This window comes from Nomascus leucogenys, chromosome 19 (genome assembly GCF_006542625.1).
Source record: "Nomascus leucogenys isolate Asia chromosome 19, Asia_NLE_v1, whole genome shotgun sequence".
Taxonomy (NCBI): domain Eukaryota; kingdom Metazoa; phylum Chordata; class Mammalia; order Primates; family Hylobatidae; genus Nomascus; species Nomascus leucogenys.
In genome coordinates, this window is record NC_044399.1 from 59,574,220 (window position 1) to 59,591,920 (window position 17,701).

General features: G+C 47.4%; 1 protein-coding gene across 3 annotated transcripts in view; it reads right to left on the reverse strand.

Annotated features, from left to right (window-relative positions):
• Positions 1-17,701, reverse strand: part of PECAM1 (platelet and endothelial cell adhesion molecule 1) — an 86,180-nt gene that overhangs the window by 55,381 nt on the left and 13,098 nt on the right. For 2 of the 3 annotated variants that reach the window (XM_030799867.1, XM_030799865.1), the window contains exons 1-2: positions 6,103-6,657; positions 5,990-6,016 (exon numbers count right to left, since the gene is read on the reverse strand). In XM_030799867.1, the coding sequence (XP_030655727.1) occupies positions 5,990-6,016; positions 6,103-6,166 (91 nt within the window). In that variant the 5' untranslated portion in view covers positions 6,167-6,657. Of the gene's footprint in view, positions 1-5,989; positions 6,017-6,102; positions 6,658-17,701 lie in introns of those variants that run through there. The other variant, XM_030799866.1, reaches the window with a different exon arrangement.

Consider the following 17,701-nt stretch of genomic DNA (forward strand, 5'->3'; position numbering starts at 1 on the left):
CTCTCCTGTCTGGGATCCCTCATTCTGGGGAAAGCCAGCAGTCATGGCATGAGCAGCCCTGTGGAAGGTCCCCAGGATGAGGAACTAAGGCCTCCAGCCCATAGCCACAGGAGTGAGCTTGGAAGCAGATTCCCCAGACTCAGTCAAGCCCTTCAGATAACCGCAAACCTGACCAACAATTTATCTGCAATCTAATGAGACCCGGTGCCAGCACCACCCAACTCAGCCACTGCTGCATTCCTGACCCTCAGAAACTTCAGGATGATAAATCTGTGTTACCTTAAGCCAGTAAGTTTTAAGTAAATTGTTAAGGAGCAATAGGTAACAAATATACCACGCAACCAAACTTCAAAAGTCTCTACCTGATTCTTGTTTTGATAATATGGAAAACATTATCTTCTTTCTAAATAAACCAGCCAAGCACAGCCAAACTGAATTACTGCCTGTAGGTCTCACTATTTACACAGAGTGACTGTTCACAACCTGGGGGACACCGCCCCTGGGAGGTGCATGGGTGGGTGTTAGGAGGCTCATCAACTACGTCCAATTGTGTGCAAATGTATGCTTTTTCTGGAGAGAGAGCCCACAGATTTCCTTACTGAACCCAAAAAGGTTCAGGATTACTGTGATGAAGGGTGGGGCTGTGGGACGGCCTAAAGAGGTCAGATCTTTTCAACCTGGGGAGATGAAGGTTGACGGAGAAGGATCCAAAGTTGGAAAGTCACCACGGAACAGCCAGTGACCACAGTGCCAAACCCCAACATGCTAAAAACAGTGGGACCTTGACCTCAAAGCCACTCATCAGTGGATGGTGGTGCTCCCTGGAAACATGCGGCACCATAAGTCAGCCAGCCACCTGGCCCTCAACCTGGAAATGACTCAGAGAGAAAGTGGAGGGTGCAGGAGAAGGAGGGGCTGCCCTCGTCAGGAAAATTACTGGAAGCCACGAAGCACAGAGTCCCTGATGAACTTCTGTGCTCATCAGAGAGCACACTGAGCCATCTTCCTACCCGAATCTCAAGCATCTCCAAGTTCAGTTCAAGTTCCCATCCATGAGACATGTGTCAAGCACCTGGGCCAGGTGCTGGGCTGACAGAGTAAATAAGAAATCATCCTTGCTGTCCCAAACAGCAAAGGTTGGTGGGGCCACATAGCTGGACTCCAGTGATACCAGTAAGCACCAAGAGGAAGGGCTGCCCAGGAGACGTCAAGGAGTCTGAAAGAAGTGACCACTGAACTGAGCCTGCCAGGCCAAGGACAGGCAGTGTGGTGCTCCAGGTAGGAGAACAGCGTGTACCAGGACACAGGGGTGTGAGAAATCAGTGCATTCTGGGCATGGCCCATTACAGAAACCAGAGTGTGGAGCTAGAGAGGCCAGGTGGCTGGGTCTGTGGTGCCAGAATGGAGGGCCGGCCTGCTGTGCTGACAAGCTGGGCCCTGTCCTGAGGGTGTCAGGAGGGATGTGACAGCACCCGAGGCCAGTAAACAGCCTGGAAGTGGTTCAGGTGAAAGCTGATGAGGCCTGAGCTAGGCAGGTGCAGTGGGGATGAGGGAAGGATAGGCTGGGGATCTCTTGAGTGGACTCAACAGGACTTGTTTCTGGGGTGTTGAAAATGTTCTAGAATGAATCCCAGCACTTCGGGAGGCCAAGACAGGTGGTTCACTTAAGGTCAGGAGTTTGAGAACAGCCTGGCCAACATGGCAAAACCTCGTCTCTACTGAAAATACAAAAATTAGCTGGGCATGGTGGTGTATGCCTGTAATTGCAGCTACTCAGGAGAGGCAGGAGAATTGCTTGAATCTGGGAGGTGAAAGTTGCAGTGACCTGAGATCCAACCACTGCACTCCAGCCTGGGCAACAAGAGTGAGACTCTGTCTCAAAAAAAAAAAAAAAGAAAAGAAAAGAAAAAGAAAGAAAATGTTCTAGAACTAGACAATGGTGATGTTTGCACAACACTATGAATGTACTAAATGTCATTAATAATAAATGTTATATTATTTGTATTTTACCACAATTTAAAAAAAGATTTTGTTTGATTGGATATGGGGTTGAAAGAATGGAAGATAAACTTCCTGGATTAGATTCCCAGGCGGATGTGTGTGCCACCAAACTAAAATAGAAAATGCCACACGCAGCTGGGTGTGGTGGCTCATGTCTGTTATCCCAGTGCTTTGGGAGGCCAAGGCAGAAGGATTGCTTAAGTCCAGGAGTTCGAGACCAGCCTGGGCAACAGAATGAGACCCCAGTCTCTACAAAAACAAATAAACAAACAAACAAACAAACAAAAACAGAAAAAGATAAGGAAGGAAGACAAAGTGATGGTGGTGCAGCTGCATGCAAGGGGCCAGTAGGAGGACCGGGAGGAGACATCAAAGGTTTGCCTGTGTTAACTGGAGGCTCAGGGCAGAGGCCAGGGCTGGACTGTGAAGGTGGGAGGAGTGTGGATTTAGGGGAGGGGGGAATGTGGAGGTGTTAAAAGGGGAGCTGGTCTCTAGGGAGGATAAGACCAGGAGCCTGCAGAGACCAGGATGGGGTTCAGACTCCAGGAAAAGACAAAGTAAGTCCAAAGGCAGCCCTGGGGGAGAAGGAGGAGGGTTTGTTAGAGAGGGAGGAGACAAAGCAGGGTAGAGGATGGAGAAGGTCAAGGAGGGAGGCTTTGGGGCACGATCAAAAGTCAAAGGCAGGAGAGGGGTACAGGGAGCCGAGGGCTGGAAGTGTCCGTTGCATTTGGCATCAGGTGGTCCTTGGTGACCCCTCAGCAAGAGGAGACCCAACAGCCGGAGAAGTGGGGCCTGCGGCCAGGCTGCTGGGAGGTGAGGCGTGTCTGAGAGGTGAGGGGGGTAGGGACAGATTATAAACTAACTTTCAGAGAGGTTCAATTGAGAAAGGAAACTAGAAAGGCCAGATGAGGGGGGCACAAGATAAACGGTGGGGGTGGGTGTCTGCGTGTGATTTTTCTTTTTCCTAAAAAAAGAGTTCCCATTCACTGAGAGAACAGAGCCAGAAGCAGAAATAGAGATTCTAGAAGTGGTGGTAGGGGAGAGGGACATGAATGCACCTAGGCGTGGGGTCCTGGGAGTAAGGGAGGGTCTCAGCCTAGGTGCCTGGCTGGCCCCCATCAGCCGAGAAGTAGGGTGCATGTGTCCTCCGAGGCTGGGAGGGAAGCGGAGAGGATGGGTGGGGAGGCTGATAAGCCCGCAGCCAGGCCCAGGAGGGAAGTTGAGGGAGTTCCCTCCAGATGACTGTTTACTAGGTGAAGATGGAGAAGCGGTCACCTCCTGAGGCCAGACAGCTGCAGTGATGTGCAGGCTGGAGGGGAACAAAGAGGCCTGAGATGGAAGGAAGGGAAAGAGCTGAGGCTGTCCCAGGACGGTAGCCGCAGAGCGGGAGATGCAGAGCAAGCCTGCAGGCCACGCACTGCATATGCTGGCCTTGGGGGGCCTAAGGAATGGAGACCTGGTTCCAGCTGCCGCCCTGCCCACCCCCAGTGTTGACCCTGCTCGCTCAGTGCCTTGTGGCCTCCGGGTCTGTTTCCTTGAGTGTAAAACAAGGCAGAGGCCTGAGGAGGCAGTGGGAGAGTCGCTCCCTGTGCCACGTTCTGCAGTTCCAATGTCTTCCCTGAAGGTACAAAGAACATTCATTCTCTAGGAACCCAAAGGAGGAAGCAATTGACTTACATGTGGGGTGGAGGGGGAGAGGGGAGAGCACCACAGTTTTGGGAAACAGGATGTTGCGGGTAAGAAAAAGAGGGACCCCAAAGCGTGATTGTCTGCAGGGTAGGGTCTGGCCCAAAGGGTGTAGTCTGGGAGGGTACCAGGGCTGGAGTGGACAAAGGGAGAGTGGGTGGGGCAGGAGCCACAGTTGTAAAGGTGGGCCAGGACCGTGTAGTAAACACCATTGTCATTTATCAATCACCGCGAGGCGGGGGCCAATAAATCACCTCCTTTTATGCAGTCTCAACCTTATACCCACTTCATGCCCACGAAGTTCTCTTATCATCCCCACGTTAGATTGGGAAAATAGCTCAAAGAGCTTAAGTAAAACTGGTCTAAAAGACTTGAGCCAGGCCTATGGCTCCAGACAAATGGTGCGGCTTCAGAGAGTGGAAGTTCCAGTCCCAGTGCCCGCCCAACTGCCTGTCTCACGGACAAATCAGTTATTTCTTTCTTTCTTTTTTTTTCTGAGACAAAGTCCTGCTCTGTTGCCCAGGCTGGAGTGCAGTGGCGCAATCCTGGCTCACCGAACCTCTGCCTCCTGGGTTCAAGCAATTCTCATGCCCCTGCCTCCCGAGTAGCTGGGATTACAGGCATGTGCCACCATGTCCAGCTAATTTTTTGTATTTTTAGTAGAGATGGGGTTTCACTATTTTGGCCAGGCTGGTTTTGAACTCCTGGCTTCAAGTGATTCGACCCCCTTGGCCTCCCAAAGTGCTGGGATTACAGGTGTGAGCCAACATGGCTGGTAAAATCGGTTATTTCTGAGGCTCGGTGACACCATCAGTCCAGCAGGATAATTATGAAGATTATGGATATCCTGCCTCCGTGGGTTGCCATGGGGATCAAATGCCCAAGGAAGCACCGTATAGTTGAGCAGAGAAGCCTGGCAGAGTGGCTTTGCCAGTGGCCAACCAGCCCTCCCCAGCCTGGGGCCACTGCTCCGAGGCTTGACTCACCAGCTAGCCTTGCCCATGGACTTCACCTCCAAAGAGCTGTGCAATTTGCCTGCAACCCAGTCACCTCCATTCTTTGCTTATTGCAGTGACTTCTGACAAGGAAATAGCGTTCTGTGGGCTCTCCCTCTATTCACAGCCCTGGGACACTACTGAGCCCCCTCATTCATGTGGTCCCAGAAGAAGCAGAACAAAACCCTCTCATCTCAAGACAAAGGTTCAAAATTAGCTATAAAGTGGAAGATAAACCAGGCTTCAAAGATAGGCAGCACCCCCCTTCCCTTTGTGCAAGCACAAAATATTACAGATATACTTGTAGCCTCACAGGTGAATGGAAAATGAGCTCCAGTGTGTGATTTTTATCATTTAGGAGTAAAAAAAGTAGCAACAATTTAAACTAGGATCTGTCTTCATATGTCTAACAAATCAATTATATCTCATTTGCAAATAAAAACAGTTGGGGATAGGTTACAATATTCAAATAAGCCATTATGGTAAAACAACAAAAAACTAATTATGGAATTGTTCATTAAAAAAAAAAAAAAATCACCTCCCCATCCCAAAAAACAGCAATGCACTGGAATCTAGAAAATGTGAGGCCGGGCGCGGTGGCTCACACCTGTAATCCCAGCACTTTGGGAGGTGGAGGCCGGCGGATCACCTCAGGTCAGGAGTTTGAGACCAGCCTGGCCAACATGGTGAAACCCTGTCTCTACTAAAAATACAAAAATTAGCCGGGCCTGGTGGCACGTGCCTCTAATTCCAGCTACTTAGGAGGCTGAGATAGGAGAATCCTTGAACCCAGGAGGCGGAGGTTGCAGAGAGCTGGGATTGCACCACTGCACTCCAGCCTGGGTAACAGAGACTCTGTCTCAAAAAAAAAAAAAGAAAAAAAGGAAAATGTGTGCTACTTATAATTGTGTTTTTTGCCATTTTTTAAAAAAGTAATGGCAAAAACCACAATTACTTTGCAACAACCTAATATATTTTTAGACTAGTCAAGAGTAGTAGTGAGAACAGAGAAGAGAACATGGAGTTTGATCTGTAACTGACTAAACAATTCATCAAGATAACCCACTACCTTCAGACCAGCCAAGGAAACATATGCTACTTCTAAAACACACTGACCAGAACTTGGCTTAGATCTAAGCCTTTCTAAAAATGTCCACATGGGATAAACTTTAGTTCTCAATTGGAATCTTTTCCTTAATTGTTAGAAGTATCAAACCCCAGCAATTTGACATGCGTTTTAGGCATCACAGAAGAGAAAGGAGGAAGCCAGGTAGAAACATCTGTTACAGTGGAAACATCAGACTTACAGTTTTCTTGACCCTCAAGGCTTGAACCTGCAAGAAACAGAAGAAACATGTTGATTCCAGAAGCTTCGATGCTCATGGAGTTAAAGCGATGTGGAAACAGAGTAAACACTCACAGAGCAGAAGGGTCAGCAGGACTCCAAGCCACATCGTGGCCCCTTGGGCCCACCTCGGCTGCATCCTGAGAGTGAAGACTGCACACACAGTTAGTTCTGCCTTCGGGCCATGACTCGCTCAGCAGAAGGCACTGCCCACAAGTCACCGTTGAGAAACCCGCCCTGTGAAAAGCAGAAACCCCTCTGGTCACTTCTCCCGGCGCCTGCAGAGAGACCAGCTGTGGCGCTGGTCAGGTAATGGCAGCCATGGCTGGAAACCGGGAACAATGGGGCCTGGGCTGGCCTGATATCTCCTCAGGAAATGACCGGCCTTCCTGAGGGGCCACCGAACGCAGCCTCTTTGTTTAGTTTCTTTAGGGAAAAAACAAGGCACAAGTGACATTTGCCTCGGCGTTCTTGACCCTCCCTCTGTCTCGCCTGAGTTTGGGGGCCCTTCTCACGGCACAGTGAGGCGATTCCTCCCTGCCTCCAGCCTCCACCCAAAGGGCTGCTCTCCCAGGACATCCAGAAAGATCTCTCTGCTTTTCCGGTCCTCCCCTTCCCCCATCAAAGAGGGCTTTTCCCACACAGCATAAGTCTGGGCCCCCTGCCTTTCTTGGGCTGACTTTTCCCCAAAATTGCAGATTTGTCAAAGAGACCTGCTGCTGGGGCAGGGTGAGCTTGGAACGCAGTGGAACTGAGGCAGGAGAACAGCAGAGGAAGAAGGGGGCAAAGAGGACCCTTGGGCATAGGCTAGCTTAAGCAATAGCAAAAGCAAAAGATGTAAGATAGTAGAAGAACATACAAAATAAGGGAGTAAGCAGTAAGAATAGAATTAATGGCTGGACGCAGTGGCTCATGCCTGTAATCCCAGCATTTTGGGAGGCCAAGGCAGGCGGATCATGAGGTTAGGGATTTGAGACCAGCCTGACCAACATGGTGAAACTCCACCTCTACTAAAAAAAAAAAAAAAATACAAAAATTAGCCAGGCGTGGTGGCGTGCGCCTGTAATCCCAGCTACTCAGGAGGCTGAGGCAGAAGAATCGCTTGAACCCGGGAGGCAGAGCAGTGAGCTGAGATTGCACCATTGTACTCCAGCCTGGGCAACAGAGTGAGACTCCATCTCAAAAAAAAAAAAAAAAAAAAGAATAGAATTAACTTCTTCCATGCCAATAAGGAGTGACATGTTAACCCAATATCGTACCCTTTAGAAGATGGCTTCAAGCCTAAAAATACACTATTCCTACTCCTTCAAGCCTCAAAATACATTATTCCTACTCCTTTTAAAAGATACCTTGTAGCTTTAAGATTGACCTTTGGGGCCAGAAGTCATGGCTCATGCCTGTAATCCCAGCACTTTGAGAGGCCAAGGCGGGAGGATTGCCTGAGGTCAGGAGTTTCAGACCAGCCTGGCCAACATGGTGAAACCCTGTCTCCAATAAAAATACAAAAATTAGCCAGGCGCAGTGGCACACGCCTATAATCCCAGCTACCCGAGAGGCTGAGGCAGGAGAATCGCTTGAACCTGGGAGGTGGAGGTTGCAGTGAGCCGAGATCAAACCACTGCACTCCAGCCTGGGGTGACAGAGCAAGACTTTGTCTCAAAAAAAAAAAAAGAAAAGATTGGCCTTTGGACTTTTCATTGGGTAATAGATATTTTGATGGTAGAAAATACTAGAATGTGGCTGAGCACGGTGGCTCATGCCTGTAATCCCAGCACTTTGGGAGGCCAAGGCAGGCGGATGACTTGAGGTCAGGAGTTCAAGACCAACCTGGCCAACAGGGAGAAACCCGTCTCTACTAAAAATACAAAAATTAGCCTTAGCCGGGCATGAAGGCGTGCACCTGTAATCCCAGCTACTCAGGAGGCTGAGGCAGGAGAACTCAGAAGGCGGAGGTTGCAGTGAGCCGAGATTGCACCGCTACACTCCAGCCTAGGCGACAGAAGTGAAACTGCACCTCAAAAAAAAAAGTAAAGAAAAGAAACTACTAGAATCTGACCTTTGCATCAGTTTCTAAAAATCTGACTTGTTAGAGTCAAAAGTTATGAGATGCTTTGGAAAAGAAGCAAACCACGTGGATATTAATAAGACATCAAAATCTCTCAGACTGTCTTAATATTTTATGGTGTTTCTTTATAGTCTGTAATTTATTTATTTTATTTATTTATTTTTTTTTGAGACAGAGTCTCACTCTGTCGCCCAGGCTGGAGTGCAGTGGCGCCATCTTGGCTCACTGCAAGCTCTGCCTCCCGGGTTCATGCCATTCTCCTACCTCAGCCTCCCGAGTAGCTGGGACTACAGGTGCCCGCCACCACACCCAGCTAATTTTTTTTGTATTTTTAGTAGAGATGAGGTTTCACCATGTTAGCCAGGATGGTCTCAATCTCCTCGATCTCCTGACCTCGTGATCCGCCCGCCTCGGCCTCCCAAAGTGCTGGGATTACAGGCGTGAGCCACTGTGCCCGGCCTATAGTCTGTAATTTAAAACATCAATCAAATATTGCCACAGAAAGTAATATAATAGATAAGGGAGTAAGCAGTAAGTTGGGAAATAGAAGGTAAGAGAAGTAAGTTGGAAGGACTTCCAGTAGCTATTCGGTCACAAAAAATAAAAGTAAAGATGGGCAATTTGGTCAGAAGAGGTAAAGTGGGGGTAAACAAGGTTGAACAACTAGCTTACAAGAAATAAAGTAGGGTTAAGGCACGATGAGAGAAAGGCAAGTGATGTTAAGCAAGTGAGGAAAAACATGTAAAAGGCCATGAAATGTAACAAACCGGCGCTGATAACCACTCACAGGTCAGCCCACTCACCCCTCTCTGAGAGTGTCGCTGTGCTTAATAAATCATTTGCTGCTTTGCTATTTGTACATGTGTCATGTCCAGTTCTTTGTTCATGGCACCAACGGCCTGGAGCTGCATGGCACCATCTGGTAACAGAACTAGGAAGCTCTCCCCGGCCTTTGGTGTGGATGACGTACGCAGCCCTGTGAAAGGCCCCTCTCCAGCCTGCACCCCTAAACAAATGTGTACTCTACTAGGCCACTATGCGGGAGCTTTCTAAGATATACATCTTTTTGGCTGGGCATGTGGCTCATGCCTGTAATCCCAGCACTTTGGGAGGCCAAGGCAGGTGGATCACCTGAGGTCAGAAGTTCGAGACCAGCCTGACCAACATGGAGAAACCCGTCCTTACTAAAAATACAAAAATTAATCGGGTGTGGTGGCGCATGCCTGTAATCCCAGCTACTCTGTAGGCTGAGGCAGGAGAATCGCTTGAACCTGGGAGGTGGAGGTTGCGGTGAGCCAAGATCACGCCATTTTACTCCAACCTGGGCAACAAGAGCGAAACACTGTCTCAAAAAAAAAAAAAAAAAGAAGATATACATCATTTCCTTTCACTCCTCTGTTTGAGACCGGAAAAAGTCAATTTACAGCCTGCCATATACAGCCTTTGCTTACCTTTCAAGCCTCGTCTCTCACCACTTCCTTCCTCGCACCTATATTGTGGCTGCTAGAATTTCTAGTTCCCAGCACTCTTCATCTGTCTGTGCCTTTGTCCGGGCTGCTTCCCTACTTGGAATGCCCTCCCGACTTCTTTCCAAGCAAATTCCTACCCATCCTTCCTAACTCAGTTCAGGAATCCATTTCTCCAGAATTTTTCCTTGTCTTCCCCAGACTGAGCTGCCCTTCCTCTGCAACCCCCTCACCTCCCTGGTTTTCCTTCTGTCAGACACTCTTTTTTTTTTTTTTTTTGAGACAGAGTCTTGCTCTGTCGCCCAGGCTGGAGTGCAGTGGCGTGATCTTGGCTCACCACAACCTCCACCTCACAGGTTCAGGCGATTCTCCTACCTCAGCCTCCCGAGTAACTAGAATTACAGGCATGTGCCACCATGCCCGGATAATTTTTGTATTTTTAGTAGAGACGGGGTTTCACCATGTTAGCCAGGCTGGTCTTGAACTCCTGACCTCAGGAGATTGCCCATCTTGGCCTCCCAAAGTGCTGGGATTACAGGTGTGAGCCACCAGGCCCAGATGTCGGACCCTTTTTTTTTTTTTTGAGATGGAGTCTCGCTCTGCTGCCCAGGCTGGAGTGCAGGGGCGCAATCTTGGCTCACTGCAAGCTCTGCCTCCAGGGTTCACACCATTCTCCTGCCTCAGCCTCCCAAGTAGCTGGGACTACAGGCGCCCCCACCACGCCTGGCTAATTTTTTGTGTTTTTAGTAGAGACGGGGTTTCACTGTGTTAGCCAGGATGGTCTCCATCTCCTGACCTCGTTATCCACCCGCCTCGGCCTCCCAAAGTGCTGGGATTACAGGCATGAGCCATTGCGCCCAGCTGGACACTTTTATTATATGATGTGTCATAATGGCTTGTCCTCCCCCAAATGGACTGCAATCTCCTTGATGACAGGGGCAGTGCCTGGAACCTAGTAGATGATGAAAAAGCATTAGTGCAATGGATGGTTGTCTATATGGATGAAGACAAGCTACTGTATTGTCTGAATCAGATGATCACTGCCTTGAGGGTGCCATGTTGTTTCTGAAATGCCACCCTCTAGGACTTCCCCATGGTAAAGCTAAGACAGATACAAACTGGCCACAATCGAAACCAGATTCCTTTACCTCAGGGCAAGAACCAAGAAGTAATGGCTTCCAGCTAGAAAACAGTTCCTCTCTGACCTGCGGTTCAGTGGAAGTTTTGATAAGAGCCTTGAACAGCAATACACACTTTACCCATTTATTTCTAAAGAAACGTTTTCCATTGTGTTATTTGCTGTTCTGTGCTCCCCATTCCCCACTATAAGCTATCTTCTTTGGCAATCTACTGGAAATTACCCTCACCCATCTACCAAATTTTGATGTTGGAACAAACATGGAAACACCATGGTTTTTTTTTTTTTTTTTTTGAGACGGAGTCTCACTCTGTCACCCAAGCTAGAGTGCAGTGGCACGATCTCGGCTCACTGCGAGCTCCGCCTCCCGGGTTCACGCCATTCTCCTGTCTCAGCCTCCCAAGTAGCTGGGACTACAGGCGCCTGCCACCATGCCCGGCTAATTTTTGTATTTTTAGTAGAGACGGTGTTTCACCATGTTAGCCAGGATGGTCTTGATCTCCTGACCTCGTGATCCGCCCGCCTTGGCCTCCCAAAGTGCTGGGATTACAGGCGTGAGCCACTGCGCCCCGCCAACACCATGATTAATAAAATAAATTTTGGCTTCAATGGTAACTTTTCAATATTGCAAAGTAAGCACCTTTTGCAGAGCGACATTCAAATGATAGTGATAAATGCAAAGACCCCAGACCCCACGCCTCCAAGTTCCAAAGTAAATTTCTAAAATGTGGCAATTGCTTCATAAATGATTCTAATATTTTCAGGATACCATGATAAAATAAAGCTTTATTTCAAAAATAAATTTTTTTTTTTTTTAGAAAATTGAAAAATTGTATCCCATAATTCACACTATGTACCGGAATACATTCCAAATGGACCAATGATATGAATGTACAAATAAACCCATAAAAGTTCTAGAAGAGGCCAGGCACAGTGGCTGGTGCTTGTAATCCCAGCCCTTTGGGAGGCCGAGGTAGGCAGATCACCTGAGGTCAGGAGTTCAAGGCCAGCCTGGCCCACATATAGTGAAACCCCGTCTCTACTAAAAAATACAAAAATTAGCTAGGCGTAGTGGCACATGCCTGTAGTCCCAGCTACTTGGGAAGCTGAGGCAGGAGAATCACTTGAACCTGGGAGGCAGAGGTTGCAATGAGCCAAGATTGTGCCACTGCACTTCAGCCTGGGCAACAGAGCAAGACTCTGTCTCGCAAAAAAAAAGGACGGGCGTGATGGCTCACGCCTGTAATCCCAGCACTTTGGGAGGCCGAGGCGGGTGGATCACGAGGTCAGGAGATCGAGACCATCCTGGCTAACATAGTGAAACACCGTCTCTACTAAAAATACAAAAAAAAAAACTTAGCTGGGCGCGGTGGTGGGCACCTGTAGTCCCAGCTACTCTGGAGGCTGAGGCAGGAGAATGGCGTGAACCCGGGAGGCGGAGCTTGCAGTGAGCCAAGATAGCGCCACTGCATCCAGCCTGGGCGACAGAGTGAGACTCTGTCTCAAAAAAAAAAAAAAAAAAAGTTCTAGAAGAAAACACAAAGGAAGAAAAGAAGTCCTTACAACCTTAAATGGCAGAGGCTGGTTTAACTAAAACTTAAAATCCAGAAGCCATAAAATTGATTAATAAATTGTACTTTATGAAAAAAAAAAAGTTCTGCTTTGCCAAAAAAAAAATTAGTCAAGAGAAAAACTACTAACTGGAAAAAATGTTTGCAACTCACATCATGGACAAAGAGCTAACCTCCCTAGTATGTGAAGAACACTCATAAATTAAGAAGAAAAAGATCGGGAGTCTGTCTAAGCTACCCTGGCTTGGGAGGCTGCCTGATTAAAAGAAAGAAAATAAAATAGAAGAAGAAAAAGAAAAGACCAACAATCCAATAGAAAAATGGGCAAAGAATATGAACAGATAGTTTCCATAATGTAAGAAAAGGTATCTGAAATTGGAAATAGGCAAAAATGATTACTGCATGCCTGTCCAGGGTTTACCTGACTCTCTAAGGTTATTAATGTTTATTTGACTTGCTATTTACAGTAGACTAGGATACTTTACAATCAGTAGGGGAGGGTAAACATTAACTTGTAGAAAGTCAGTAAGGATGCAAAGGATTCTTACTATCTGTGACAGAGGGGTGGGTGGCAGAAACTGAGCAGTTGGAGACTTTTCTTTGTAAAGCTTTCTGTACTTTTGTTTTTTAAATCATGTGACTGTATTACCCTTCACTTTTTTTTTTTTTTTTTTTTTGAGATGGAGTCTTGCGCTGTTGCCCAGGCTTTTGTGCAGTGGCACGATCTCAGCTCACTGCAACCTCCACCTCCAGGGTTCAAGTGGTTCTCATGCCTCAGCCTCCCAAGTAGCTGGGACTACAGGCATGTGCCATCATGTCCAGCTAATTTTCGTATTTTTAGTAGAGATGGGGTTTCACCATGTTGGCCAGACTGGTCTTGAACTCCTGACCTCAGGCAATCCACCCACCTTGGTCTCCCAAACTGCTGGGATTACAGGCGGAAGCCACCATGCCCAGCAGTATTACCTTTAAAATTTTAATTAAGAAATTGAATTTCTGTTCAGCTTTATGAAGTATTATATAATTGACATACAATAAGCTGCAAATGTTTAAAGTATACACTTAGAAAAGTGTTGACATGTGTATACCGATGAAACAACCTCTACAATCAAGGAAGTAGACACATCCACCACCCCCAAAAGGTTCCTGTGCCTTTTGTCTCCCTTGCCCTCTGCACCCTCCCCACTGCGAGGATTGATCTGCTTTCTGATTAGTTTGCTTGTTCTGGAACTTTGTAAAGATTCATACAGTATGTACCTTTTATTATTATTATCATTATCTTTGGTGTGTCTTTTTTCTTTTTCTTTTTCTTTTTTTGAGATGGAGTCTCTCTCTGTCGCCCAGGCTGGAGCACAGTGGCACAATCTCGGCTCACTGCAACCTCCACCTCCCAGGTTCAAGCAATTCTCTGCCTCAGCCTCCGGAGTAGCTGGGATTACAGGTACCTGCCACCACGCCCGACTAATTTTTGTATTTTTAGTAGAGATGGGGTTTCATCATCTTGGCCCGGCTGGTCTTGAACTCCTGACCTCGTGATCCATCTGCCTCAGCCTCCCAAAGTGCTGGGATTACAGGCGTGAGCCACTGCGGCCAGCCTGGTCTATCTTCTTTTGATCAGTGTAATTATTTTGAGATTCCTCCATGTTGTCATGTTGGTGGGTCTATCAATATTTCATTCCTTTTTACTGCTGAGTAGCAGTCCACTGTATGAATACACCACAGTTTATTTATTCACCTATTATTTTTTCTTTCTTTCTTTTTTTTTTTTAGAGACAAGTTTTTTCTTGTTACCCAAGCTGGTCTTGACCTCCTGGCCTCAAGCCATCCTCCTGCCTGAGCTTCCCCAAACCCTGGGATTACAGGCATGCGCTACTGCACCTCGCCTCTCCATTCATCTACTGATGGACATTTAGGCTGTTTCCAATCTTGCACTGTTGCAGATAAAGCTGCTATGAACAAACCTTTGTATGGACATATATTTTTATTTCTCTTTGGTAAATACCTAGGAATGAAGCAGCTGGATTATACGATAGGTGTATGTATGTTTAATATTTTAAGAAACTGTTTTCCCAACTGGTTATGCCATTTTGCATTCCCATCAGCACTGTGTGAGTCCCAGTTGCTCCACACCCTCACCAACACTTGGCAGGCCTTTAATTTTAGCCATTCTAGTGGGAGGTGTAGTAATATCTTATTATGGTTTCAATATGCATTTTCTTTTTTTTTTTTTTTTTTTTTTTTTTTTTTTTTTTTTGAGACGGAGTCTCGCTCTCTCACCCAGGCTGGAGTGCAGTGGCGCGATCTCGGCTCACTGCAAGCTTCGCCTCCCGGGTTCACGCCATTCTCCTGCCTCAGCCTCCCAAGTAGCTGGGACTACAGGCGCCTGCCACCACGCCCGGCTGATTTTTTTTGTATTTTTAGTAGAGACAGGGTTTCACCGTGGTCTCGATCTCCTGACCTCATGATCCACCTGCCTCGGCCTCCCAAAGTGCTGGGATTACAAGCGTGAGCCACCGCGCCCGGCTCAATATGCATTTTCTTATTGACTAACACTATCGAGCATGTTTTCACATGCTTATTTGTCGTCTATGTATCAGTTAGCATCTTTTTTTTTTTTTTGAGACAGGGTCTTGCTCTATGGCCCAGGCTGGAGTGCAGTGCCACAATCTCGGCTTGCTGCAAACTCTGCCTCCTGGGTTCAAGCAACTCTCCTGCCTCAGCCTCCCGAGTAGCTGGGGTCACAGGTGTGCACCACCATGCCCAGATAATTTTTGTATTTTTAGTAGAGACGGGGTGTCACCATGTTGGCCAGGCTGGTCTCAAACTCCTGACCGTAAGCAATCTGCCCACCTCAACTTCCCAAAGTGCTGAGATTACAGACATGAACCACCGCACCCAGCCAAAATCTTTTTTTTTTTTTTTTTTTTTTTTGAGACAGGGTCTCACTCTGTCTCCTAGGCTGGAGTGCAGTGGCACAATCATGGCTCATAGCAGCCTCAAACTCCTGGGCTCAAGCAATCCTCCCACCTCAGCCTCCCAAGTAGCTGGGACTACAGGTGTGCACCACCACACACAGCTAATTTTTTACTTTTTGTAGAGACAGGGTCTTGCCCAGGCTGGTCTCCAGCTTCTTGTCTCAAAAGATCCTCCAGCCTCAGCCTCCCAAAGTGCTGGGATTATAGGTATGAGCCACTATGCCTGTCCTTGCCTTTTTCAATATAGTAAATTGAATGGGGTTTTATTCGTTTGTGGTCCTCTCCTTTCTCCCCGCTTCTTCCCCTTGACCTTGGTGGATTCCTTGATTGGGTTGGGGCAAAGGTTCCCACACTGCTTTGGCTTCTTGGTAACTGATTAAGAGACTGACTCCTACATAACCAAGGGACCCCAGGAATTCCCACCAGGCTTAACAAACTCACCCAGGACCCTGTTTCTCCCATGGTGTTGTTCGCTTCTTCTCAGCCAAGCAGAATTGAAGGAGGACAGACACACAGTCCTTCCTACCTGCAGTGCTCCTGCCTTCAAATACCAGGGAAGTAACGCAGATCCGAAACATAGCGACACGTTAACTGCACAAAAAAAGCTGTCTGCTGGAATAAACTTCAGGAAGTGGTTTTTCTCAGCAGCTGGAGGTGCGATGGGGGGGAGGAAGGCGGAGGCAGGTGGGCAACAGACATGTCAGAGGGTTATCAGCACCAGGCACAGCAGGCCAACCACCTATTTCATAACAATGGTGATCAGAAATGAGATTCACCAGCCATTCCATTTCCCCCACCTGTAGCCACAGATCTCATTAGTCTTGGAGAGATGATGAGCCAGACTCAACAGCCCCCATCCACTGGGTTTGGGACACACCCCAGCCTGGGAGTGAACGTGCACTAACGCATAAATCAGAAGACTGGGGTTCCTGTCTGTTCTCTGCAGTTCAATAGCTTAAATGCTCTGAGGCTCATGTTCCTCACCTATATAATGGGAATAATGTGCCCATCTACCCACTGAATAGGCTTGTTAGGAAGATCAAACAAGAGCTAGCCCCTGAAAGCACATTTAACCAGCAGAGCACAATAAGAACATAGTAACAACAAAAAAATATAAAAAATAGCTGGGTACGGTTCTGCATGCCTGTGGTCCCAACTACTCATGAAGCTGAGGTGGGAGCAACGCTTGAGCCAGGAGTTTGAGGCTGCAGTGAGCCACGATCACGCCACTGTACTCTATCCTGGGCAACAGGGCAAGACTCTGTCTCAAAAAGTAATAATAATTAATTAAAGTTTTTAAAGAAACAATAGTTATGATTGAACAATAATAACGACAGTTGTTGGTCTGGTTTGGCTGGACCTGCCACATCTGATTCGCTGCTCTGGAGCTCAGCTGACTTAGTGAACCCAAGGGGCAGCACCCAGTGCCTTTTCTTCCACACCCACCATGTGCTGCCCTCACCACCCCAGTCTGGCCTCTCACAAAGGTGGGCAGCTGGGCAAAAGGGAGGCAGGCAGGGACATTGTGGAGGAGTCTGTGCTATTCCATCCCCTGCAGGAGGCCCCCTCCAGTTACAAGGGACATGGTTGTTTTGTTTTTGGGGTTTTTTTGAGACAGGTTCTTGTTCTGTTGCACATGCTGGAGCGCAGTGGTGTGATCACAGCTCACTGCAACCTCTGCCTCCCAGGTTCAAGCCATCCTCCCACCTCAGCCTCTCGAGTAGCTGGGACTATAGGCATGCACCACCACATCCAGCTAATTTTGGCGATTTTTGTAGAGATGGGTCTCGCCACATTGCCCAGGCTGGTCTCCAACTCCTGAGCTCAAGCGATTTGCACGCCTTGGCCTCCCAAAGTGCTGGGATTATAGGCATGAGCCACCACACCTGGCTGACATGGTTGTATTATGACTCACAACCATAGGCATTTTTGCCTTTGTAGACCTCTTCCTCCATAAAAAAAAATTATATTTTGAAACTGTACTGGTATAAATAAGAATATATTCATATTATATATTTAAAATTTTCTTTTGCCTAGACAGTATTTTTATTCTTCTGATGACTGTACCTTCTAGACCTAATGAAGAAGGGCCTGACAACAGATCAGGCACACAACAGCCCAAGGGGTTAAGGGACCTACTGTCTTCCACCCCGAGTGGCCTGGCCGCTGACCTGGGAAGAGGACCACCATGTCCCAGGCACTGAAGCCAAAACAGGTATCTGTGCATTCTGTTTTCAAAACCACAAAAGCACAAGCAACAAAATAACAAAAATAGATAAATTGGACTTTATTAAAATTAAAAATGTTTTTATTGCAAAGGATAGCATTAGGAAAGTGAAAGGTAATTCACAGAACGGGAGGAAATATTTGGAAATCATATATCTGATAAGGGTCTAGGATCTTGAATATATAAAGAACTATTACAACTCAATGACAAAAACACAACCATTTTATAGAAC